Source organism: Oncorhynchus nerka, linkage group LG23 (genome assembly GCF_034236695.1).
Source record: "Oncorhynchus nerka isolate Pitt River linkage group LG23, Oner_Uvic_2.0, whole genome shotgun sequence".
NCBI classification, from domain to species: Eukaryota; Metazoa; Chordata; class Actinopteri; order Salmoniformes; family Salmonidae; genus Oncorhynchus; species Oncorhynchus nerka.
The window spans coordinates 27114664-27139798 of record NC_088418.1 but is presented as its reverse complement, the minus strand read 5'-3'; the positions used below and the strand labels follow the sequence as shown (position 1 = coordinate 27139798).

Genomic DNA, 25135 nt, shown 5'->3' with positions numbered 1-25135 from the left:
TACATCACACAAATAATTACAAGCATTAAGCCGATGGATCGCCTGGTAGTAGCCCTATGGGCAGTGGGCCCTCTCTTTGACACAGCGTATAGGCCTTCTTACACTGTGGTATATTCCGTTGCTTTTAACTTCTCAAACTCTTTTCCTTTCCTTCTCCCTCGCTTTCTCTTCCCCTCCTCTTTTTCTCTTTCTAGATCTGGAGGGGGATGAAAACATCTGTCCATTTGCTGTCCTGTCTTCCTTGCCCTGTGTCCTATCCACTTTGAGGAGAGAAATCCAAAGGTGTCTTCCGTTCTCTTCAACTACAACTCTCACAATTCTCCCTGTCACGGTTCCTTTTCCTTTTCCATTTTCTGTATTTCTTGTCAATCTTCCAGCCACAGACGTCTCACCTTTTTGCCTTCGGTAAAGGTTTAACCTGAAATACATTCCCCGAAACCTTGACCGACAAGGGCCCCACATTGTGTCACATAGAAATAGATACATTTGTGTTTTATCATCATGTTGTGTGTGTCATATCCGAAATGTATGTTTGTCCCCATTGACTCTCCATAGCTTTCTTTTTCTATGAGGATGTTAGACCAAGCTGTCCAGGACATGTATACTCTCCATACAAGTGCTTGTACTGAAGTTAAATCAATTTTGACTTAGTCTTTCCTGCCATTTAGACACTTCTACTGGACTATGGCGCTTTAAAAAAACATTTCCTGCGACGAGGGAGGAAGGATGAATCTCATATCCTATGTAGGGCTGCTCATAAGCTTCGATCTCTAGTTGCAATTTACTCGTGGGGTCGTTCAACAAGCTGACAAATACCATACAGCCTACGACAACCATGTAGGATGTATGGTCAAATAATAATAATAACAACATATGGGACCCAGCGGGCAAAACTGGTTGAAATTATATAATTACAACCTGAACAGAAAACAAACAGTTTTGTCTGCTGTGTAGGTCATACAATACGTCTCGTCTCCAAAGACAGTTATCGTAGCTCTCTTTTTTCCATTAGACATGACGGCATGGTTGGGTTAATTGCGTACTCTGCTTAGCTAGGCATTTCTATTAACATACCAACATAACCACCATTTATATTCTTCTAGTATGTTGCTCTCCAGTATCAAACAGTAATCTAGCGGTAATCAGTTATCCAATTTAACATAATATGCATAAACGTATGAATGTATAGCTCAACCTTGCGAGTGGGCGAATGCTTGTCGCAATCTCTGTCTCGATATCAAGTGTACGTTTTGTACGGAGACGGCTATAGCTAGATGAAATAGTCTATTGCACATACACATCCAGACGTCAAATGTGTATTGTACTTGTATAATATGTAATCCATATAGAGATTGAGTGTGAATACATACATGTATGCTGAATATGGGTGCTTTTAGTACATCATGTATATTCTAGGCGCTCAGATGTTTTCGACAGCTGGGACATAGTCGTAGCTTCTCAAATGAAAGCACATGTTTGTGAGTGGACTCAAATCGTTACTCTTTTTCAGTATATTGCATCAATGGTAGATTCCGTATAAGCAAGAAGTTTATATATTTGAGCTTCATTACAATGGTATTTGTATTTACATTGACAGACTGTCATTCAATTAAATACTTACAAAGTCAAATCAAGCAGCCCTTTGATTAAAGGGACAGTACACCCAATTTTAGTGAAATTTGCCTTCACCTAGAATCCGTTGACTACTTTCAAAGACAGATGAGCTTGAGTAAGAAAAACAGTGGTAGCTTGCGTGTGCCGCTGTCTCGCTCCTTCCTCTCAGTAACTAATGACTATTGTTTTAGGTTCCGAGTGTATTCTGCGTGTCACCAAACACAGACCTACCTCTCCATTACAGGTTCTGGTCATGTTTAAAAAGTTACACTGCCAGCCTAAAGTAGCATCAAGTATACTTGAACTCTTATTTAATCTGTATCTCTATGTGTATTCAGAAATGTTAGTCAGGAATGGACATTTCAGGAAGCTTACCATCACAGTCCATTTACTCTTGTTGTTCGACTCATAGGATACCGCAAACAATTGTTCACTTTTAGACTTGAATGTAAATACTTCCGGTGTATAAAACAATGTGTATGACCTTTTAACATGTTTTAATACCGTGGCCTGTTGGTGTTTTTGTGGAGGCGTCTCTGTCGTATGTTATTGGATAGTTGCCAGTGACTGAATTCGGGGAGTTCGCTGAATGAAAATGTAAGCCTGAGCCTGTTCTCGGGATCTTCCTCTTGCCTGTTTTGTTATTTTATATGTTTAATGTAAGGCTGTCTGTTCAAATTCGCGGTTGTTTAATAGGCTACCGTGTCGTTTGTTTTAATGTAGGTATTTTACATTCCATGGGTAAGATGACAAAATAGCCTTTTTAAAAGTTGAACCGGGGACCATTTACAATGCCACTGTCGATGAAAACACCTAGCGGGTTAGGAACAGACGCCATCTTTTAATATCGATCCTCCTGCCTGAAAGAGTAACTGTTGACATGTCTGGTTCTGGCCTCATTTGCTGCTGGCCTTTCGTGTGCCTTGTTCATCCCGACACGGCCTCTTTAAGATCTGCCTTGGAGGCCAGTGAACCTTTTCTCAGTTCAACAGGATACTCGATATGCTCTTTTTTTTTTGTAGAAATAAGAGAATGCCGGTTGATATTAAAGTTATCCCCTATGTAAGATTCCTACTAGTCACACCAAGCCTTCCAGGTTAAGTCTGGCTTTACAGTTAAAATGATACAGTATGTGGTCGAGCCAATGGGTAATTGGGAAATTGTGATATAATGACGACGGACGTCAACAAATAGGCTTACCAGTTCACATATTTTGCAGTGTTCCTATTCAGGGAACTTGTTCACACTAGTGTTGCTTGGTAACCGTACATCCCTAAAAGCGTGTAATGTGTAAACAGGATAGGGATATAGAAAATATATGAGGAATGATTTTTATTTCCGTTCTTCCTTTACACTGACACATAATGACCCCTTTTTCTCAGGCTACTGTCCGTTATGCTGTTTGATAGACTAGCTATGAAGATTTAGTGGAGCTTTGTCGAAACTATATTTTGTAAGTGATCAAATATGATGATTAGTTTGTTGTTTTGGGACCATTAATACACTGAGCACTGTGTTATTGGAAATTCTTGAATTTAATAGACCGTTTAGGAGTTGACCAAAAGACTGCTTTGGGGTTGACAAAAAGACTGCTTTGGGGGTTGACAAAAAGACTGCTTTGGGGGTTGACAAAAAGACTGCTTTTTGGGGGTTGACAAAAAGACTGCTTTGGGTGTTGACAAAAAGACTGCTTTGGGGTTGACAAAAAGACTGCTTTTTGGGGGTTGACAAAAAGACTGCTTTGGGGGTTGACAAAAAGACTGCTTTGGGGGTTGACAAAAAGACTGCTTTGGGGTTGACAAAAAGACTGCTTTGGGGTTGACAAAAAGACTGCTTTGGGGGTTGACAAAACGGTAGTTTCGGGTTGACCAGAAATGTGGAGACAGATTAATACAGGCGATGTGGTAGACCTTAATCAAGAGATAATAGCCAAATGGCCCTCTGTCATCCAAATGTTTGATCTCTTTAGTCTAATTTCTAGTTTTTCATTTGGCCCCCACACAGTCTTGGCAGACTTACCAATCCTCCTGAGTGGGGCACTTAACAGCCTTTGTATGAGTGGAATAGCATTGGCTGTACATATAAACATAATCCATGAGAATTTGTACAATATATGCAGAGGTATTCATAAAACCATTTGTATTGGACTGACCTATCAAATACCAGTGTACTTAGATAACCTGCAATATCTTTAAATAGCAGACTTGAAACCCAACAGTGAAAATGTGTACATTTTGTGTATAATTAACTGTGCACTGCTTCCCGGCCTAGTGATTCCAGGATACGTATTGCATTTATATAGAATAGCGTCGCTTTGATGTTATTTACTTTTGGTTTACTGTTTAGGACTTGAGTTCGACTTATCCTTTTTTCAATGTGTGATGTGTGCAAATTCTGGAGCTTTTATTTATTTATTTTGACCTCCCTGCAACTGTATATTTGAATTACAATTCTGGAACAGATATCGATTATTGACTTCGTATGTTTTTTAAGACCTAATAGGAACAGGTGATAACATTTTAACGATGAGAAATTGGGGAAGAGAGTGAAGAGAAATAAAATGGAAGTGTGAAAACGCATTTGTCTTTCTGTTTTTATTCATCATTAGTCAAGAACAAACCTTTAGGAATCACCAACGTCCCCTTTAGCTTTGGGTTGTGACCATCTAGCCAGGATTGATTCCTGATAGTCTCCAATCCCTTCAAACTCAACATCAGAGGAGTCCTCCATGGCAGCTTCTTCTGGACCCAAAAAGTCCTGTAAAAACAAGGTCCACACACAACCGATACTGTGAGTCATGGTCCGTGTCATCAATCGTAAGGGTTATCGACAACCTTTTTAAAGGGGAATTCAAAACGCCATGTTGTGCCTACAACCCTAACGACTCAGTGCAAGACATTTAAAGCGGATCATCTTATGTTATAGCGTTACAGGCACCATATGAAATGACGACTTCTCATTGAAGTTCCCCTTTAATTACCTTAAACTGCATTATCCTACCTCATCAGACTGCAAGTAGTTCTCTGCAAATGCCAGCATCTGTTTCAGCAAGGTGGTATGGTTGTAGTACCTCAATGCTTCCTGTTGAAACGGAGCCAAATTATTCTTTCACGTTCACTTTGGACACGATCTGCAAGTCAGAGTTTTACCTTTTCATAAAGCTTGTCAGACTCAATTCCTTGCATTTTTCAATTAATCACTGCCCTAAAAAAAAGTTGAGTATAACAAAACACAAAATGGAAGTATCTGCAGACTGAATTATTTCACATCCTTGTGATTTGGTCTTTTTCCCATAATGCCTGAGTCGAGGCAAATGGTGTTTCTGCGCTTATGTACAGAGTGGAGGCCTGCGCTGAGCATTTGCATTCCTAGATCACCATGGTGATTTTGAACAGAGCAGGGGATTGTCCAAGTCTAGGATTCCTATTACAGGGCCGTGCTAGGTCGGAGACTGAGCAGCGGAAGGCCTAATTCCAAATCAATCCCTAGCTGCCTATGTATTTCCTTCCTGTCTCTGAAGTTACTAGTCCAATTCCGTTTCTCCCCGAAGTGTGCACTCATTTACTCCCACGTTTGGTTTTGGGGAAGCCTAGGAGGAGCACTACAGGTTGTAAGAAAACAAGCGCAAAATCCCATAGTTGAGAAGGCTGGATTAGTGAAAGCAGTTTAATAGAAGAAAACCTTGCTTTCATTTATCCAAATATCTACGGATCCGTAAATACCTCCAATGAAGGCTAACAGGAAGGATGCATTGGCTGTCTATTTCAATTGGTCTTTACAGTGATTCCTCGCAATCTATCTCCTCGCCTCTTTTTCAGCCATAGTAGGTCCTTTGTCGCTCCCTTCCGACTTCCTTTTCCAATGGGTTTAAAGAAAGAGGTGAGAGGATGTGAGGAAAGTTGAAAAGATGAATAGAGCCATTCTCTCACCACTCTGGGTGTGAAGCTGTGGTCATCCAGGCCCCACTGCTCTCTGTAAGACTGGTAGTATAACATATTCTGCCTCATGACCTTGTCCTCGGGGTCAAAGAGCACGTAGCTGGACGCACAGGGGGCCGCACTGCGGGCATCGTTTACTGTATTGAGAGGAGAAGAATAACTTGTCCTTTTTATTTGGACTCTTTCGTTTAGTCCCGATACATAGGCTTGACATTATTGTTAATCAAAGTAAGATGGTGGATAATATCTACATTATATGACTATGGTTGGTACTTACACTTATAATAAGCAAATTGCAGGTAGTGATACATAGTGGCGATGAATTTCTCCACAAAGTAGCCGCCAACATTTGGCATCAGGTTTTCCTCACACTTCACCTCGCATCTCAGTGCGTCAACATAGGCATCTGTGAAAGAAGGTGGTAAAAAATGAGTTTAGTCCTAATAGTCATTCAAAGTCATGGTACATAACTAATTCAACCAGAATTGAGGCTACTCATGGGTTTATATCATCTGGGTCTGTGTAGCCAGCCCTGACTGCCAAATTATAAGCAACCTTTGACCTTGACCTCCCTGAGAGACCACCATCTCTGGCACCTTAACTTAAAAACCACTCTCACATTTATAGACCAAGCTATGGATGCAAGGACTGACCATCCATGATATCAAAATGATACGTCTAACCATGTTTTGAAGCTATACAGTGTTTGGTTTTCAATTACATTGTATCCAAACAATGGAGCGTTACAGGCTAATATGTTGGATTATGGTGGGGTACGACAATAACCTCATGAGGCATTTAGAAGTTATACTCTTCAAGAATCAATAGGCATATATCATTCATTTAAAAGTCCAAAAATCGATGTACCAATCGCAAATTGCCCCCCTTTTTTAAAAAGAGCTTTTCTTCCATTTCCAGATTCTAAGATTGCAACTTTGTTTGGCCCAGACTTTGTTTTGGAAAACACTCAGCTTCTTACTATTTAAAAAAATAATAATCAAACATGTATATTGCACATTCTTCTAAGGAACCCTGGTTTTACCCGGGTCTGCCTTCGGTGTTTTTGGGTCTTAGTGAGGCAGCAGTAGCCTACCTGCCAGTGTGGGGTACAGGTCTTTAGTTTGGGGGAGGTCGGCGTCGCAGGCCCCGTGGCACATGGCCTGACACAGGCTGTACTGCTGGAGGTACTGGCTGAGGGCCTGCTCCATGTGACTGATACTGCTGCTGAAGTCCTCAGAGTTGAACAAGGTGACCGCTTTCAGGAAGCTAACCTTGGGGGTGACAAGGTCGTGTGGATGTTGGGGGTCAGTTTAATTTCATTTGAGTTAATTCTGGTAGAACACTGAAATTTGCAATTACATGGAATTGATCCCAACCCCCCACCCTGAGTGACAGAGTAATGTGAATATGAGTGAATCTGTAGTGACGGGGTATTGTGAACCTGTGGTGATGGGGTATTGTGAATATTAGTGAATCTGTAGTGACGGGGTATTGTGAACCTGTGGTGATGGGGTATTGTGAATATTAGTGACCTGTAGTGACGGGGTATTGTGAATATTAGTGAACCTGTAGTGACGGGGTATTGTGAATATTAGTGAACCTGTAGTGACGGGGTATTGTGAATATTAGTGAACCTGTAGTGACGGGGTATTGTGAATATTAGTGAACCTGTAGTGACGGGGTATTGTGAATATTAATGAACCTGTAGTGACGGGGTATTGTGAATATTAGTGAACCTGTAGTGACGGGGTATTGTGAATATTAGTGAACCTGTAGTGACGGGGTATTGTGAATATTAGTGAATCTGTAGTGACGGGGTATTGTGAATATTAGTGAACCTGTAGTGACGGGGTATTGTGAATATTAGTGAATCTGTAGTGACGGGGTATTGTGAATATTAGTGAACCTGTAGTGACGGGGTATTGTGAATATTAGTGAACCTGTAGTGACGGGGTATTGTGAATATTAGTGAACCTGTAGTGACGGGGTATTGTGAATATTAGTGAACCTGTAGTGACGGGGTATTGTGAATATTAGTGAACCTGTAGTGACGGGGTATTGTGAATATTAGTGAACCTGTAGTGACGGGGTATTGTGAATATTAGTGAACCTGTAGTGACGGGGTATTGTGAATATTAGTTAACCTGTAGTGATGGGGGTATTGTGAATATTAGTGGACCTGTAGTGACGGGGTATTGTGAATATTAGTGAACCTGTAGTGACGGGGTATTGTGAATATTAGTGAACCTGTAGTGACGGGGTATTGTGAATATTAGTGAACCTGTAGTGACGGGGTATTGTGAATATTAGTGAACCTGTAGTGACGGGGTATTGTGGATTGATATTAGGTTGGGGTCAGATTGATTTTGAAGTACCTTTTCCCACCTCTCCTTTATGCTCACCTCATAGGGGCGTTCTTCGTGGTCAATGAGAACACCCTCCAAGTCAAACTCTCTTTTGTATTGGTTCATGTGCCGTGTCATGACCGGGTCCTCTGGGTTTCTCTGTAGATAGGTGTGGGCTGACGCCAACGCCTTCTGGAGGTCATCCGTCTGGGAGAAACATAACACAGGCCAAGTGGTGAAGGCCCTGTTGGAATACTCAGAAAATGCGTCCTTCCTTCAATCCAAGTTATCACTGATCTAACATTAAGACAATTGGTGATAGCAATGCTGTAGATTAGAACGCTTGCTAGCATCAATCCAGTCATGTCAGATCAATGATGACTTCAAGAAAGGGAGGAAAATACAATTTGATAAGTATTCTAACTGCAGTGGGACAGCTTTTTTTTAAACCTTTATTTAATTAGGCAAGTCAGTTAAGAACAAATTCTTATTTTCAATGACGGCCTAGGAACAGTAGGTTAACTGCCTGTTCAGGGGCAGAACGACAGATTTGTACCTTGTCAGCTCGTGGGTTTGAACTTACAACCTTCCGGTTACTAGTCCAACGCTCTAACCACTAGGCTACCCTGCTGCCAGATACTGTATGTAGACAGGAGAATCTCAATTGTTCAAAGCGGTTTCCTCTCTTTGTGTCTTTTCCATCATTGGAACTGATGTGGTGTGTGGCAGGACTTTGGGCTACTTTGAGCTGTCTAGTACTTTTGCTGTAGACCAGTGGTCACCAACCTTTTCTGAGTCAAGATCACTTTCGCAAGTCAAAAAGCATTCTGAGATCTACCGCTCTTTTTTTAAACACGACTTCAAAAATATACATTAACCTAATAAAAACATATATTTAAAAAAAAAAATGTTATAGTTTTGTTAATTTTATTGAGGAACACAAAGAAAGTACAAATAAAGTTAAATAAAAGAACAACAAAAGATCTGTCAGTTACAGTGCACATTATACCTTCATCATATTAGTTACATTGACATCTTTGAATTAGACCTTTTCCAAGTACGAAGCCCATTTTTCCCAGTATTCCTGACCTCTCTCCTGTTGAGTTCTTAAAGCAAAGGTCATACGCTCCATGTGGTGTATTTCTTCTACAATGTCTATCCATTGTGTCACTGTGGGAGGGTCTTTTTGTAGCCATTTCCTAGTGATTGCCTTTTTACTGGCTGCCAGTAGGACCTTCAAGAGGTACTTTTCTCTATTGTGTAAGTTACCAGGTATTTCACCCATGTACAAAGAAATGAATGTTTGTTCTATGTCACATCCCATTATTTTCCCAATGTTAGATCTTATTTTTCCCCAGTAAGTGTCGATTGCGGGGCAGGTCCAAAAGATATGAGAGTGATCCGTCCTCAATAGACAGCATTCTCTCCATCAAGGGTGTAGGGAGCCAGTCTGTTTTGATTTCAGTTTAGGTGTTATGAAGAAACGTATAACATTCTTCCAACAGAATTCTCTCCATGACCTTGAGTTGGTGGAGCTTTGTTGACTCTCTAATATGTTCAACCATGTTTCATCAGTTATTTTAATATTAAGTTCCTCCTCCCATTTATTTTTAATATAGTTTGTAGAATGTTTCTTTGAGGATTGAATACCAAAGTAGAGATTTGAAATAGGTTTTTTGTTACATGCGTTAGTGAATACTTGGATTAATTGTTGAGGTGCTCGAGGGCCAATCATTTTTATCTCCCTTAAGAAATACTGTCGAACTTGTAGGTATCTGTAACAATCCATGCCATGTTTTTTACTTAGGTCCTGGAAGTTATCTAGGTCCCCATTCCTTATAATTGTACTGAATGATGTGATGCCTTTCTGCGTCCATTGTTTAAATCTGCTGTCCTGAGTTGCTGGGGTCGTATGCGGGCCAACTCAGCAGTTTGATCTCTCTGTCAAATGATTTTGCTTAACTACCCTAAACCATGTCTTCAGAGAGAAATGAATCCACTGATTTTTGTCTATTGTATATTTATATTACCATGTCCTTATTTCCCAAAACTGACTGTATGGGTATCTCTGTCAAAGTAGTCTCAATGTCTTTCCATTTGGATTTGTATTCTGAATTGCACCAACACACCAAAGGTCTCATTTGGGCTGACACATAATAATATTTTAGGTTTAGTAAGGCCATACCCCCACATTTTTTTGGTAATTGTAATGTTGCATATCTAATTCTTGGTCTCTTACTGTTCCAGATGAACCTTGATATCCGTTTATCCCGTTCCCTAAACCGTTTAGGTGGGATTTCTATGGGCAGTGATTGGAACAAATACAGTAACCTCAGCAGGATGTTCAGTTTGATTGTTTCAATTCTACTATTAAAATCTAAGGGAAGTGAATTCCACCTGTCTAGGTCATCATATACACTGCTCAAAAAAATAAAGGGAACACTTAAACAACACAATATAACTCCAAGTCAATCACACTTCTGTGAAATCAAACTGTCCACTTAGGAAGCAACACTGATTGACAATAAATGTCACATGCTGTTGTGCAAATGGAATAGACAACAGGTGGAAATTATAGGCAATTAGCAAGACACCCCCAATAAAGGAGTGGTTCTGCAGGTGGTGACCACAGACCACTTCTCAGTTCCTAAGCTTCCTGGCTGATGTTTTGGTCACTTTTGAATGCTGGCGGTGCTTTCACTCTAGTGGTAGCATGAGACGGAGTCTACAACCCACACAAGTGGCTCAGGTAGTGCAGCTCATCCAGGATGGGACATCAATGCGAGCTGTGGCAAGAAGGTTTGCTGTGTCTGTCAGCGTAGTGTCCAGAGCATGGAGGCGCTACCAGGAGACAGGCCAGTACATCAGGAGACATGGAGGAGGCCGTAGGAGGGCAACAACCCAGCAGCAGGACCGCTACCTCCGCCTTTGTGCAAGGAGGAGCAGGAGGAGCACTGCCAGAGCCCTGCAAAATGACCTCCAGCAGGCCACAAATGTGCATGTGTCTACTCAAACGGTCAGAATCAGACTCCATGAGGGTGGTATGAGGGCCCGACGTCCACAGGTGGGGGTTGTGCTTTACAGCCCAACACCGTGCAGGACGTTTGGCATTTGCCAGAGAACACCAAGATTGGCAAATTCGCCACTGACACCCTGTGCTCTTCACAGATGAAAGCAGGTTCACACTGAGCACATGTGACAGACGTGACAGTCTGGAGACGCCGTGGAGAGTCAGTCATGGTGTGGGGTGGCATTTCTTTGGGGGGCCGCACAGCCTTCCGTGTGCTCGCCAGAGGTAGCCTGACTGCCATTAGGTACCGAGATGAGATCCTCAGACCCCTTGTGAGACCATATGCTGGTGCGGTTGGCCCTAGGTTCCTCCTAATGCAAGACAATGCTAGACCTCATGTGGCTGGAGTGTGTCAGCAGTTCCTGCAAGAGAAAGGCATTGATGCTACGGACTGACCGTTCCCCAGACCTGAATCCAATTGAGCACTTCTGGGACATCATGTCTCGCTCCATCCACCAACGCCACGTTGCACCACAGACTGTCCAGGAGTTGGCGGATGCTTTAGTCCAGGTCTGGGAGGAGATCCCTCAGGAGACCATCCGCCACCTCATCAGGAGCATGCCCAGGCGTTGTAGGGAGGTCATACAGGCACGTGGAGGCCACACACACTACTGAGCCTCATTTTGACTTGTTTTAAGGACATTACATCAAAGTTGGATCAGCCTGTAGTGTGGTTTTCCACTTTAATTTTGAGTGTGACTCCAAATCCAGACCTCCATGGGTTGATACATTTGATTTCCATTGATAATTTGAGTGATTTTGTTGTCAGCACATTCAACTATGTAAAGAAAAAAGTATTTAATAAGAATATTTCATTCATTCAGATCTAGGATGTGTTATTTTAGTGTTCCCTTTATTTTTTTGAGCAGTGTATTTTCTTGTTAATGTGATCGTAATTCATGCAATAAAGTTTGGGTGTATCTTTTGGTAGATATACTCCAAAAGAGTTAATGGATGAAGAGGTCCAGTGGAAGTTATACCTACTCTTCAGCTCTTCCTGTGGGGTAGATTTATATACTAGGGCTTGGATCTTGTGTACGTTAAGCACACACCCTGAATATGTTCCAAATGTTTGTAAAACATCCATCAATCTAGGTCAATCTAGGTACACTTGAGCCTGGGTCTTTAAGAACAAAAACAGTTCTGTAGGAATGAGGTTTGTGCAGTAAAGTTTCCGAGTTGGATGACTGTTCAAAACGATTTTTCCCAGTCGGATCTTGTTTTTTTCCCCTCAAGAGTTCCCAGTTGTCTTAAATGCACTGAAGTCGGAGATTTCCAAGTTACCAGTTGTTTTGAACACGTCATTAGTCTCAGAGGAGGCAGGGAGAGGGCATCAGAGGGTCCGCCTCTCACGGTCCCTGCACTCTCTTTCCTCTCAGGTGAGACTGGCCAGAGAGGTGGAAACTCGAGTCGCACTGCATCCGACTCAGGCACAAAGTCATGTTGTTCCTATGTCCAGAGAAAGTGAAATACCTCGATATAAAATAGACATGACAAGCTGCTAATAATAATTCAAAAAACACAGGGCTATTGATACACTTGGCTACTCATACAGTGGGGGTAGGTGGAGTTTGAACCATTTAATTTGTCTGAAAATACAAAATGGAAACGCATTGCCTGCGCAGGGCTTCTGAATCAAGTGCACCTCCCAGCAACTACACAACACAAAAAAAGGAGCAACAAGCCTTTATGCCTTTGTCGTTGGCCTTTCTACAGAAATGTTTGGTGATTGACTAGGAATGCCTCGAAGGACTTGTTGGCGACCACTGTTTGAGACTACTGATATGGCAGCAAGGATGGTTTATTTCTGAAATATCACAACTTTTGAGGGCAAACGGATTAGATAATATTACAACCTTGGCACATCTGTGTTTGGGATGTTTCTTCCATTCTTCTCTGCAGATCTTCTAAAACTCTATCAGGTTGGAGTGTCGCTACACAACTATTTTCAGATATCTCCAGAGAAGTTTGATCGGGTTCAAGTCCGGGTTCTGGCTGGGCCACTCAAGGACATTCAAAGACTTGTCCCGAAGCCACTCCTGTGTTGACTTGTCTGTGTGCTTAGGGTCATTGTGTTGGAAGGAACCTTCGCCCCAGTCTGAGGCCCTGGGGGCTCTGGAGTAGGTTTTCATCAATGATTTCGCTGTACTTTGCTCCATTCATCTTTCCCTCGATCCTGACTAGTCTTTCAGTCCCTGCCGCTGAAAAACATCCCCACAGCATGATGCTGTCACCACCATGCTTCACCGTAGTGATGGTATTGGCCAGGTGATGAGCGGTGCCTGGTTTCCTCCAGATGTGACGCTTGGCATTCAGGCCAAAGAGTTCAATCTTGGTTTCATCAGACCAGAGAATCTTGTTTCTCATGGTCTGAAAGTCCTTTGGGTGCCTTTTGGCAAACTCCAAGCGGGCTTTCATGTGCCTTTTACTGATCAGTAGCTTCCGTCTGGCCACTCTACCGTAAAGGCCTGATTGGTGGAGTGCTGCACAGATGGTTGTTCTCCCATCTCCACAGAGGAACTCTGGAGCTCAGTCAGACTGACCATCGGGTTCTTGGTCACCTCCCTGACCAAGGCCTTTCTCTCCCGATTGCTCAGGTTGGTTGGGCAGCGAGCTCTAGGAAGAGTCTTGGTGGTTCCAAACTTCTTCCATTTAAAAATTACGGAGGCCACTGTGTTCTTGGGGACCTTCAATGCTGCAGAAATGTTTTGGTACGCTTCTCCAGATCTGTGCCTTGACACAATCTTGTCTCAGAGCTAAGGACAATTCCTTCGACCTCATTGCTTGGTTATTTGCTCTGACATGCACTATCAATTGTGGGACCTTATATAGACAGGTGTGCGCCTTTCCAAATCATGTCCAATCAATTGAATTTACCACAGGTGGAATGCAATCAAGTTGTCGAAACTTCTCAATGATGATCAATGGAAACAGGATGCACATGAGCTCAATTTCGAGGCTCATAGCAAAGGATCTGAATACTTATGTAAATAAGGTATTATTTAAATGTTTTTATACATTTGAAAAAACATTTCTAAAAACCTGTTTTCGCTTCGTCATTATGGGGTATTGTGTGTAGATGTTAATTTAATCAATGTTATAATAAGGCTGTAATGTACAAAATGAGAATAAAGTGAAGGGGTCTGAATACTTTCCGAATGCACTGCATCTTTCCTGCAGATTAATCGTGGTTAACAACAACAGGTTCTATTTTATGCTTACGGTAAGCAGGTGCAAGTGTGAAACGCACGTTAGTTTGACTTTCGTCATGTAAAAACTGGCGCATTGACATTTTCCAGCCCTTTGCGCCAGGTTTGTAATTTTACCTTCCTAGCATTAGCTCGCTTGCGCTGAGGTGGAAGGGGTGGAATTATTTTTGGTGTGTCCTTATAAACGTGCGCCAATATGCCAATTTCAGTCAGCCAAGAGAGGATAATTAAGACCGACCAAAAACTGGTCTTAGCAGTCATGCAATTGGTTACGGCATTGATTTTGTCAAAAAAAAAAAAAGATCTTCCACTTTCCTCTATTGGACCTAACTGTCAAATCACGGGAATTCAGCTGGCTTTCTGGTGTGATGAATCCACTTGTAGCCTATATTTGCCTGTTTGTTTGTTTACCTTTTCATGTGGCAAAGTCACTACTGACCTTATCAACACCAATAGTAGGTTATTTTTTATTTCACCTTTATGTTACCAGGTAGGCCCGTTGAGAAGAAGTTCTCATTTACAACTGCGACCTGGCCAAGATAAAGCAAAGCAGTGCGACACAAACAACTCTGAGTTACACATGGAATAAACAAACGTACAGTCAATAACACAATAGAAAAATCTATATACAATGTGTGCAAACGTAGTAAGATTAGGGAGGTAAGGCAATAAATAGGCCTTAGTGGTGAAATAATTGCAATTAAACACTGGAGTGATATATGTACAGAAGATGAATGTGCAAGTAGAGAGAAGACTCCAGCTTCAGTGATTTTTGCAATTCATTCCAGTCATTGGCAGCAGAGAACTGGAAGGAAAGGCGGCCAAACGAGGAGTTGGCTTTGGGGATGACCAGTGAAATATACCTGCTGGAGCGCGTGCTACGTTTGTGCTGCTATGGTGCTATGGTGACCAGTAGGCTGAGATAAGGCGGGGCTTTACCTAGCAAAGACTTATAGATGACCTGGAGCCAGTGGCTTTGGCTACGAATATGTAGTGGGGTCCAGCCAACGAGAGCATACCGGTCGCAGTGGTGGGTAGTATATGGGGCTTTGGTGACAAAACGGATGGCACTGTGATAGACTGCATCCAATTTGCTGAGTAGAGTGTTGGAAGCTATTTTGTAAATGACATCACCGAAGTCAAGGATCGGTAGGATAGTCAGTTTTACGAGAGTATGTTTGGCAGCATGAGTGAAGGATGCTTTGTTGCGAAATAGGAAGAGGATTCTAGATTTAATTTTGAATTGGAGATGCTTAATGTGTGTTTGTTTATCCCATGTATAACTCTGTTGTTTTTGTCGCACTGCTTTGCTTTATTTTGGACTGGTCGCAGTTGTAAATGAGAACTTGTCCTCAACTGGCCTACCTGGTTAAATAAAGGTGAAATAAAAAATGTGAGTCTGGAAAGAGAGTTTACAGTCTAACCAGACACCTAGGTATTTGTAGTTGTCCACATACTCTAAGTCAGAACCGTCTAGAGTAGTGATGCTAGACGGGTGGGCGGGTGTGGGCAGCGATCGGTTGAAGAGCATGCATTTAGTTTTACTTGCATTTAAGAGCAGTTGGAGACCACGGAAGGAGTGTTGTATGGCATTGAAGCTCGACTGGAGGTTTGTTAACACACAGTGTCCAAAGAAGGGCCAGAAGTATACAGAATGGTGTCGTCTGCGTAGAGGTGGATCAGAGAATCACCAGCAGCATGAGCGACATCATTGATGTATACAGCGATATACTGTTATAGCGATATACTCTATATTTGGAAATAGTAATGGTGAGTGGACATTTCCCATTTTTGTTGTTTCTGTAAACTATTTAACAAATTAGGTTATAATGGACTAGTAGGAGTTGACAGTGCAATGCATAAAATACCATATACACAACTTGAGGCAAACACATATTTACCCATGGGGCACATTATGATTGGCCAATGAGGGGTTAAGCCTCAACACGCCTTCAATTTGTTTATTCATCAAAACTCAGGCCTTTTGCGCCACCGCCTGCAGTCCAAAATGTGACTTACCTGGACATAAGCAAAGTACATGTAACGGTAGGGCGACCTATTATCGAAATCATCCATGACCTCTTTTCTAGGGTAAGGGAGCGAGAGCGCAGGGAAGTGCATCCTGCACTTTTTCAGGCATGATGCTCGCATCAAAATGCGCCAGAAGATCTGCATATCCCCGGTGCTGCTTGCCATGACAGGCTCCTGTAGCTGTACATTACTGGCATTACAGTTTCGTATGCAGTATGTCACGCTGTCTTTCAGAAGTCGATGCAGGCGTAAACTTAATTCAATGAATTTGATACAGTCCGTCCAATTTTCTGAGGCATAATTGTCCAAGCCTTGTGCATACGCAGACTCGATTGGCATGAGCTCCTCTTGTGGGAAATGTCTAAAGTTGTAGTTGTCATACTGCGCGACCACTACAGTGGCAATAAAACACAAAGAGATTGAGAAAATAATTCCTTTTACGCGTTGGAGATTGGCGACCATGATAAATGCATTCATCCAAGTTGCGCATTTGTCTCTGGCCAATAAAACGGGACTGTGTTTTTCCATTTACTTTCAGGGAGAGGTGGGCCGGCAAACCGTTTAGGGGTCTTGGGGAATTCACGAGTTGGACAGTTGTAGCCCGTGGTCTCGGATTTCTAGCTGTCATATCGGAACGCGTTTAGTTGTTCATTTAAAACGCGTTCCACGTGCGTAAAAATACATGTAGCCTAGTTTACAATTCCATTAGCTGAATGTGAACGAGGGTCTCTTCAGGCTACTGGGCCACTGGAGATAATTTAGCATGAGATCAGCTTGTTGCGTGACAGTAGATGGATTAAATAGGATGTATACCTATCTATTTAGGATATGTATCAAAGTAATTAAACTCAATCTATCTTTAAGCATTCCATTGCTTCTACCAAGAGGTCTGAATGGCTTTCGGAGGTAGTGCACTTACCTTGACTGTAGAATAGCTGGTTCAGGACCTGGCTATTCCCCCTCAATGAATCACTGCAATGGTTAGTTGCCTAATTAAATAAATGTTAAATAAAAAATGGTAGCATAACCCTATACCCTATAGGAAAAGTCTATATGAACACTCCTGACCTGAAAAACTATATATAATTTCAGAATTGGTTAAACATTAGATTTTGGTCATTTGTTTTACTGTTCAGGAGTGTCGTTACAGCCTCTCCCTAGCCAATAACTTTCAAAATGTCTTTATGCTTCGAGCCACATGCTCTGACAATGCTCATTGCACATGAGTTTGGCATTGATTGTTTGCATAGGAGAGCCTATAGGACCACTGACAGTGAAGCCAGTCATAGAACGGCCGCTGCTCATCTACGCGCTGAGTTTGAGCAATCCCACTGCAAACTGGAGACTGTCCACGTTTACAACATTCCTTGCCAAGAGGGAGAGAAGCCCCCCGCCCCCCTCTTCTTTAGGAAAAATCCTGTGCAACTCCGTATACAGGGTTTAGTGTAGTGTAGAAACGAGTGAATGAGTGTTTCAAGACTGACGCAGGCCTATAAATTACTTATACAAATAGTTTAATACTTTTCCACCGAGTTAAAATCAGGAATCGTTCTTATTTATAATGTTTGCAAGCAGTCTTTTACTTTTACTGCTGAAGGCGTGTACGTACGTTGGATGCAATCCCACGATTGGAGATGTAGTCGTGGACAGATATTCGATACCAATACTTTGTCCCAGAGAAGTAAAAAGTGGGGATTATGTTCGTTATCACTACAATGTGACATTCCAAGATGGAAAAACATTTGATTCGAGGTAAGATACAAATAGTAATCGTCTTTGTCAAGATTTTTAAGCTCTGAATAATAATGTGTTGATGTCCGTTAAGTTTTGTTGATGTAGCCTTTCTTTTGCAGAAATTGTGTGGCACACAGTGGGTTATTATAATCATCTGTAGTCTAGTATATTCTACAGTCCTGGTTCCATAAATGCGTGCATTACTTTGTAGCCATCTATCCTAAAATAAAGACAATTATGTTATTATGTATCCGGCTATTGTGTATCTTACATATTATATATGCAATACAGCTAAATAATGATATGCAAAACATGGAAATTATTTGACTGCAGCTTGCCTTTCGTATAGCATACGTAGGCTACAGGCTTTGCAGAATGGAACGCAATCACGGCCATCTTTTGAAATGGTTACAAACTAAACGCAGTTGAATGAACTAAGGTACTCATTCGCAAAAGGAATAGCAATTATTTTAATGCATCAACTTCATTACAAATGAATTCCAAGAAATAGCCTACTGCCCTATTCTTTCTGCATAGGCCTACTATTTGCTGTCTAACTCTTGTCATCCTTTCATGTCCTGGCCTGCTCAGCTATGAGAGGGGAGCTGCGTCGGTAGGACAGACAGGCCAGGGCCGGCTCATCGCTGGCATCGACAAAGGGATCCTGGGCATGTGCGTCAACGAGAAGAGAAAAGTCACCGTGCCCCCACACCTTGCCTATGGCAGCCTTGGAGCAGGTACTCTACACCGAGTTATATCGTTTACTTTACCCTGTAATGGCCTTAATTCAACAGAAAGAGAGCTAAAATGGCCACCACAGTGGAATTTGGTGATTTCAATTTTACAAAATTGGTATATACTTGTCATAAGTGTTTATGAACTGCTTCTAATGCCTTAGTGCCTAATGTCTGATAATGAACTTGAGTTATTAGCCATTGTATTGCCATATAGGAAAATAAATAACTTGATTTAACATTATATGGCCTTTTAAATCGCTATAACAAGGACGAGTAATGTTACAATATTAAATTCACTGGTAGACAATTACAGCACCCTCATATTGAGGCATTATCAAAAAATATATAAAAAATAAGTCAATAGACATTCAAAACATATTTATGCATCTAAAAGGCATATAAACATTTAGACTTTTTTAAAATCTAATTGTCTATTTGAATGTATTATCGTACTTTTACTACTTATCCACTGTCAGGTGATGTGGTCCCTCCCGACAGCACACTGGTGTTTGACTTGATGCTGTTGGACATGTGGAACAAGGCTGACCTGGTTGTGACTGAAACCGTCAGCAGTCCCCGGGACTGCAAACGCTCTGTGAAGCGCACAGACTTTGTGCGCTACCATTTCAATGGTACCCTTCTGGATGGGACACCCTTTGACTCCAGGTGAGTCCACTCCTGGACAGGGAGTGAAAGCATGAGGGTCTGGGTGGACAGATGCTAAGGGACCCAGTGGTAGTGTGGGCTGAATTTTGACCCATTTGGATTTATTTTTATGAATAAATGCATTGTGAAATCAGGGTGACATCTTGTTTAAAGGGTACAGACATAAGGACTTCATAACTCATACATAAGCCATACATAACACATGTCAACAACCACAAGTTGACATAGGATGTTTTACGTAGACCTTCAGAAGGTTTTCACACCCCTTGACTTTTTCCACATTTTGTTACAGCCAGAAGTTTGACAGAAACAATTGATATACAGTTGAAGTCGGAAGTTTACATACACATAGGTTGGAGTCATTGACTTGTTTTTCAACTACTCCACAAATGTCTTGTTAACAAACTATAGTTTGGGCAAGTCAGTTAGGACATATTACTTTGTGCATGACGCAAGTAATTTTTCCAACAATTGTTTTCAGACAGATTATTTAACTTATAATTCACTGTATCACAATTCCAGTGGGTCAAGAGGTTTACATCCACTAAATTGACTGACTTTAAACAGCTTGGAAAATTCCAGAAAATGATGTCATGGCTTTAGAAGCTTCTGATAAGGCTAATTGACATCATTTGAGTCAATTGGGGGTGTACCTGTAGATGTATTTCAAGGCCTACCTTCAAACGTTATTGCCTCTTTGCTTGACATCATGGGAAAATCTAAAGAAATCAGCCAAGACCTCAGAAAAAATTGTAGACCTCCACAAGTCTGGTTCATCCTTGGGGAGCAATTTCCAAACGCCTGAATGTACCACGTTCATTTGTACAAACAATAGTACGCAGTATAAACATCATGGGACCACGCAGCCGTCATACCGCTCAGGAAGGAGACGTGTTCTGTCTCCTAGAGATGAACGTACTTTGGTGTGAAAAGTGCAAATCAATCCCAGAACAACAGCAAAGGATCTTGTGAAGATGCTGGAGGAATCCGGTACAAAAGTATCTATATCCACAGTAAAACGAGTCCTATATCGACATAACCTGAAAGGCCGCTCAGCAAGGAAGAAGCCACTGCTCCAAAACCGCCATAAAAAAGCCAGACAAGAGTTTGCAACTGTACATGGGGATAAAGATCATACTTTTTAGAGAAATGTCCTCTAGTCTGAAGAAACAAAAATAGAACTGTTTGGCCATAATGACCATCGTTATGTTTGGAGGAAAAAGGGGGAGGCTTGCAAGCCGAAGAACACCATCCCAACCATGAAGCACGGGGGTGGCAGCATCATGTTGTGGGGGTGCTTTGCTGCAGGAGAGACTGGTGCACTTCACAAAATAGATGGCATCATGAGGTAGGATATATTGAAGCAACATCTCAAAACATCAGTCAGGAAGTTAAATCTTGGTCGCAAATGGGTCTTCCAAATGGACAACGACCCCATACTTCCAAAGTTGTGGCAAAATGGCTTAAGGACAACAAAGTCAAGGTATTGGAGTGGCCATCACAAAGCCCTGACCTCAATCCTATAGAAAATTTGTGGCAGAACTGAAAAAGCATGTGCGAGCCAGGAGGCCTACAAACCTGACTCGGTTACACCAGCTCTGTCAGGAGTAATGGGCCAAATTCACCCAACTTATTGTGGGAAGCTTGTGGCAGGCTACCCAGATTGTTTGTATGTTAACTTCTGACCCACTGGGAATGTGATGAAAGAAATAAAAGCTGAAATAAATCATTCTCTCAACTATTTTTCCTGACATTTCACATTCTTAAAATAAAGTGGTGATCCTAACTGACCTAAGACAGGGCATTTATTTACTAGGATTAATTGTCAGGAATTGTGAAAAACTGAGTTTAAATGTATTTGGCTAAGGTGTATGTAAACTTCTGACTTTAACTGTATGTTGCCCCTAAGAGTTGTGCAAAGTTGGTACATCCCTATTCCAAATAATGGTTGCCAAATGTGCCTTCACCAAGTATTAACTCTGGGGGGTGGAGACTTATCCAATTATGATATTGAACTTTTATACATTTTTTCTTAATTTTATAAAATAGTCTATAACGGTCTTCCACTTTGAAAATGTAGAGTAGGTGGATCTGGTAAAAGATAATACAAACAAAAAAACATGCATTTTCATTTTTTCAAATTTTTTATAATCTTTGAACTGCAAGAGAAAAAAAGTCCATAATATAAAATTGCGTTTAGGCACCATTTAGATTTTGCCCACTAGATGGCAGCAGTGTGTGTGTGTGCAATGTACAGTTCGATCCAGTGAAGCATTACAATATTTTGCATCAAGTCTGCCCAAATGTGCAAAATTGGTCAATTGATACATTTAAGTACATAACTATAGAGAACATACACAAATGATATGGTAATACAAAATTGAAGTTTTACATACTCCCAGGAATGTCATACATGATCTGTAGGATAAAAACAAAATGTAATCCTCTTTTTTGTTGTTGTTGATGTTATTATAAGGCAGCAAAATGTGAAAAAAGCTAGAGGGGGTGTAAACTTTCTATAGGCACTGTACAGTGCAATTATGTTGACGTTTGATACTGTGACATAATGAAAACTACAACTTGTGGTTGTCCTTTTGTCGATACCCTTCAAATGAAGTGTTGCTACATTCGACAGTGTCACATTTGGCCACTGCTGAAGCTGACAACAAGCGACTAAATGACTACCAATGATTTGCTGCTATCGAAGCTGGGATTTATTTCACATCATGACGTTGCCTGGAAACCCGACGCTGAAATGCATGGAATTCTACGTCGGGCAGAAATGAGCGTTTGAATCAGGAAAGTTACAGCGGTAGGAATGTGAGACAATATAGCCACAGGGAAGTATAACTACATTAACTTGTCAAAGCGCGTTCAGATTTCCATCACCTGAAGCATGCTCACGAGATAAAAATATATGCACGAGACACATGCACACCTTCCGAGCTCATGCACATGTTTACAAGAGTCTGCGCATCCTTCAAGTGATATAAATCTGAGCGCACTACCAGCGCTTTGACAAGTTGATGTAATTATACTTTCCTGGGGATATATTGTCTGAGTCCCAGCTCCAAAATAACCAATCGCACGGACAACTGGTAAAGTACGCTAAAATATCATTTTATTGAACATTCTTGCTCGTAGAGGTCATGAGTGGAAATGTTCCTGATTTCAAACAGTCATTTCAGCCTATTTAGAATGATATGCAATTCAACGTCAGGTTTCCAGGCAAATCATGAAGATGAATGGTTCCGAATATCACACAACCCTGAAGTCAACTGAATGAACTTCGTCCAAATAACAGTCCTGTCTGTGTGTGTGTGTGTGTGTGTGTGTGTGTGTGTGTCTGTACTGTGTTATCCAGGTGTGTGTTAAGAGGAGAAGGAGGAGGATGTGTGTGTTTGACTTTGCGCTTGTGTGAGCCCTACGTAGCTACAACAAGGGACAGACCCACGACAGCCTGGTGGGGGAGGGCTGGCTGATCAAAGGCATGGACGAGGGCATACTGGGCATGTGCGTGGGAGAGACCAGAAACATAATTATTCCACCCTTCCTGGCCTACGGAGAGAAAGGATCTGGTAAGTACAAGAATGGAAGGAGGGGATACAGTTATGCGAGAGGTGGAAGGGTTGTGAGATTATTCCTGTTTTCTTTTTACACGGGTCGCATTCATTAGGCAGCGAACGGAAGAAAGCGGGAGAGTCTTAAATGGCGAGGAACTACCTGGACTTGTCCAATAAGAAATGCTAGTTTTTGTTTGCTGTTGCAAACCGTTTTAATACGGTGTGTCCTGATGAACGTAAAGTAAGTAGCCTTGCACGAGCCAAGGGGCGGATGACCTCATAGGAGCAGGAGCCTATCTCCTGTTTTTGATGGGTGAGGAAGCTTGATGTATAGTACACCCCTTGGACGAGACGCTAGTCAATCGCATGTGCAATTTTTAGTATTTCGTATGACTCGGACAATCGAATGCCAACCTTCCAATCTCAGGGCGGACACTAACCACAAGGCCACAAATGAATATGACCCTGGTTAAATTTACGACCTGTTTTTCCAAACTGGTAAGAAATCATTTAAATAAATAGATTGTGTTGAAGGGTTTAATTGATTCCTCTACCTGTTTTAATCAGCATTGACATCTCTATAGGTCCACATAAATAGACTGAAAAACAGTCTGTAAACAGCAGTCAGATTCAGTGGTCCCTCCCATCTGTGTCTGTTGTATTTGCCACCTGTTTGATTGATCTGGTTGGTTTATTGAATAACACCCAGTCTATATGTATCCAAAGTCCAGACAGACCGCTTCTATGTAAGCTCTGTTGGAATGCATTTATGCTGCATTTCCAATGAGGATTTACCCCAGTGTTTTACCCAGGGCCTTGCTTTAACTTGGAGCCAAGGCAAGGCCCTGGTTACTTTTCAGCTGTCATTTACATAACAATGTGAACTTGTACACCTTCTCACAAAGCAACAGACTTGAATGATGTCGAGGTTGTTGATTCTGTTCGCCACAAATCTATAGTGTCTTTAAAAAAAAAAAATTTAAAGGTGTGATTTATGTAAATTAAAAAGGTGTATTTATGTAAATTATTTCATAAGTGGTCCTTTTTTTTCTCAATAATAAAAAAAAAATGTTTTCCTTTACATTACAGAAACAAACTTATACAATGCCTTGCAAAAGTATTCGGCCCCCTTGAACTTTGCGACCTTTTGCCACATTTCAGGCTTCAAACATAAAGATATAAAACTGTATTTTTTTGTGAAGAATCAACAACAAGTGGGATACAATCATGAAGTGGAACGACATTTATTGGATATTTCAAACTTTTTTAACAAATCAAAAACTGAAAAATTGGGCGTGCAAAATTATTCAGCCCCTTTACTTTCAGTGCAGCAAACTCTCTCCAGAAGTTCAGTGAGGATCTCTGAATGATCCAATGTTGACCTAAATGACTAATGATGATAAATACAATCCACCTGTGTGTAATCAAGTCTCCGTATAAATGCACCTGCACTGTGATAGTCTCAGAGGTCCGTTAAAAGCGCAGAGAGCATCATGAAGAACAAGGAACACACCAGGCAGGTCCAAGATACTGTTGTGAAGAAGTTTAAAGCCGGATTTGGATACAAAAAGATTTCCCAAGCTTTAAACATCCCAAGGAGCACTGTGCAAGCGATAATATTGAAATGGAAGGAGTATCAGACCACTGCAAATCTACCAAGACCTGGCCGTCCCTCTAAACTTTCAGCTCATACAAGGAGAAGACTGATCAGAGATGCAGCCAGTTCACTCTGGATGAACTACAGAGATCTACAGCTGAGGTGGGACACTCTGTCCATAGGACAAGAATCAGTCATATATTGCACAAATCTGGCCTTTATGGAAGAGTGGCAAGAAGAAAGCCATTTCTTAAAGATATCCATAAAAAGTGTTGTTTAAAGTTTGCCACAAGCCACCTGGGAGACACACCAAACATGTGGAAGAAGGTGCTCTGGTCAGATGAAACCAAAATTGAACTTTTTGGCAACAATGCAAAACGTTATGTTTGGCGTAAAAGCAACACAGCTCAACACCCTGAACATACCATCCCCACTGTCAAACATGGTGGTCGTGGTTTGGGCCTGCTTTTCTTCAGCAGGGACAGGGAAGATGGTTAAAATTGATGGGAAGATGGATGGAGCCAAATACAGGACCATTCTGGAAGAAAACCTGATGGAATCTGCAAAAGACCTGAGACTGGGACGGAGATTTGTCTTCCAACAAGACAATGATCCAAAACATAAAGGAGAC

At 41.5% G+C, this 25135-nt stretch overlaps 3 protein-coding genes across 4 annotated transcripts in view; 2 read left to right on the top strand and 1 right to left on the bottom strand.

Moving 5' to 3' along the window:
• Window positions 1-4193, top strand: part of LOC115106623 (disintegrin and metalloproteinase domain-containing protein 11) — a 56260-nt gene extending 52067 nt beyond the window's left edge. Inside the window, exon 26 of the mRNA XM_029629534.2 lies at window positions 195-4193. Within this exon, the coding sequence (XP_029485394.2) occupies window positions 195-210 (16 nt within the window). The 3' untranslated portion in view covers window positions 211-4193. The remainder of the gene's footprint in view (window positions 1-194) is intronic.
• A 6-nt stretch (window positions 4194-4199) lies between these two features.
• Window positions 4200-16774, bottom strand: LOC115106624 (cartilage-associated protein-like). 2 transcript variants are annotated; one of them, XM_029629535.1, is made up of 7 exons: window positions 16196-16774; window positions 7955-8104; window positions 6646-6823; window positions 5830-5958; window positions 5544-5689; window positions 4615-4695; window positions 4200-4371 (listed from the first exon to the last, which is right to left on the bottom strand). In XM_029629535.1, exons 1-7 carry the CDS (start codon window positions 16733-16735, stop codon window positions 4237-4239), a joined length of 1359 nt encoding a protein of 452 aa, XP_029485395.1. In that variant the 5' UTR covers window positions 16736-16774; the 3' UTR covers window positions 4200-4236. The 2 variants fall into 2 exon arrangements, with proteins under 2 accessions (XP_029485395.1, XP_029485396.1); XM_029629536.1 differs by lacking the exon at window positions 7955-8104 and having other exon boundaries at window positions 16196-16772.
• An 831-nt stretch (window positions 16775-17605) lies between these two features.
• Window positions 17606-25135, top strand: part of LOC115106621 (peptidyl-prolyl cis-trans isomerase FKBP10-like) — a 13800-nt gene continuing 6270 nt past the window's right edge. The window contains exons 1-4 of the mRNA XM_029629529.2: window positions 17606-17959; window positions 18533-18678; window positions 19155-19344; window positions 22777-22922. Of these exons, the coding sequence (XP_029485389.1) occupies window positions 17769-17959; window positions 18533-18678; window positions 19155-19344; window positions 22777-22922 (673 nt within the window). The 5' untranslated portion in view covers window positions 17606-17768. The remainder of the gene's footprint in view (window positions 17960-18532; window positions 18679-19154; window positions 19345-22776; window positions 22923-25135) is intronic.

Bases quoted from the DNA above. Each gene is read 5' to 3' on its own strand.
- LOC115106624 (XM_029629535.1), bottom strand. From the start codon at position 16,735: ATGGAAAAACACAGTCCCGTTTTATTGGCCAGAGACAAATGCGCAACT. The intron at 5,959-6,645 runs GTAGGCTACTGC...CTTCTTTCACAG, and splicing joins CCTGTACCCCACACTGGCAG to ATGCCTATGTTGACGCACTG. The intron at 4,696-5,543 runs GTGAGAGAATGG...CCGTTTCAACAG, and splicing joins ACAGCTTCACACCCAGAGTG to GAAGCATTGAGGTACTACAA.